This window comes from Cystoisospora suis (assembly GCF_002600585.1).
Source record: "Cystoisospora suis strain Wien I chromosome Unknown contig_2801, whole genome shotgun sequence".
Taxonomy (NCBI): domain Eukaryota; phylum Apicomplexa; class Conoidasida; order Eucoccidiorida; family Sarcocystidae; genus Cystoisospora; species Cystoisospora suis.
In genome coordinates, this window is record NW_027155597.1 from 3,776 (window position 1) to 5,115 (window position 1,340).

Genomic DNA, 1,340 nt, shown 5'->3' on the forward strand with positions numbered 1-1,340 from the left:
TTTCTTTCTTTCTTTGTGTGTGTGTATGGTGTCTTGTAGCGCCCCAAGTGTCGGAGGAGGAGAGAAGAAAAATCTTGCAAAGTCCAGAGTTTGAGCGATTCTTCGAAAAAACCACCAAAGTTGTAAGAGACAAAAAAAGAGACAGAGACATAGAGACAGAGAGAGAGACAGAGAGAAAGAAAGAGAGAGCGCAAGGAAAGTAGACATCTCCTCAAGAGAAAGACAGAAAAGAAGAAAAGGAAAGGAAAGGAAAGAAAGAAGGCTCAGCACCACGCAGTCACCTCCTCTTTTTCTCTTCACAGGAGTTCAGTCACACCTACCCATATATAGATAAATCGATATAGATATGGATATAGCTACATTCGGGTACATAAATATGTGCGTATATATATATATGTATGTACGTATATGTATATGTATGTATATGTATATGTATGTATATGTATGTATGTATTGGGGTGGTATGTGTAGTTCGTTTTGAGCGGGTGCGACTGCGGCTCTTCTCGGGGCTTCTGGCGCTTGGCGTTTTACAGGGGAGTCTACGGCGTTCTCTATCATCCATATATAAGAGAGTCCGCGATAGATCTATATCAACATATCTGTATCTATATACATATATATAGATATATATCTCTAGCCTTCTCCCTTTCTGTCTGTCTCTCCTTACGTATATACATGGGATGTGAGAGTGGTAGTATTCTTTGCGTACAGCCCGTGAGGTGTATAGGCCAAGTGTATGTCTATGCGTTGAGAATTTTCCTCGTACACGACAACGCATAGGGGATAGATGGGAAATAGATGAAAGGTCAAAGTTAGATTACAGACTAAAGCTAGATTACAGATTAAAGAAAGACAGGTAGATAGATAGGCTAGGGAAGATATCATCAGAGGAACATCTCTTTACTTCTTATTCCTCTTTCTTCTTCTTCTTCATAAACTTTTCCTCTTTTTCCTCTCGTGTTTTCGCTCTCTTCTCGTCTCTCTTTCTCTCTTTCCTTTCTATCACTCCTTTTCTTTCTTTTTTTCCTCGTTCTTCTTCCTTTTCACTTCTATTCTGGTTTTTCTCTTTCCCTCTTTTACATGATGTCCTTCTTCTTCTGTTGCTTCTTCTGCATCTTTCTTTCTTTCTTTCTTTTTCTTTCTTGTTCTTTTCGGGGCTTGTAGGTTGAGCGTTTGCTAGGGCAGGAGGAGCTCTTCTGCGACCCCTTCGTCGACTACTCGGGCAGACAAACCACCGCTACCGATGGGTACAAAACAAGCCTAACCTACCCCCTCATATCTCTCCCTCTTCACTTCAGCCATCTCCTATCTATCTTCAATCTATCTAGTTTAAATTTGTC

The 1,340-nt window shown here is 40.6% G+C and overlaps 1 protein-coding gene across 1 annotated transcript in view; it reads left to right on the plus strand.

The window, feature by feature from the left end:
- Window positions 1–1,320, plus strand: part of CSUI_005774 (cytoplasmic dynein intermediate chain) — a gene marked incomplete at both ends in the record, with an annotated part of 1,895 nt that extends 575 nt beyond the window's left edge. The window contains 2 exons of the mRNA XM_068065944.1: window positions 40–122; window positions 1,165–1,320. Coding sequence (XP_067922081.1) covers window positions 40–122; window positions 1,165–1,320 — 239 coding nt within the window. The remainder of the gene's footprint in view (window positions 1–39; window positions 123–1,164) is intronic.
- Window positions 1,321–1,340: the final 20 nt, after the last annotated feature.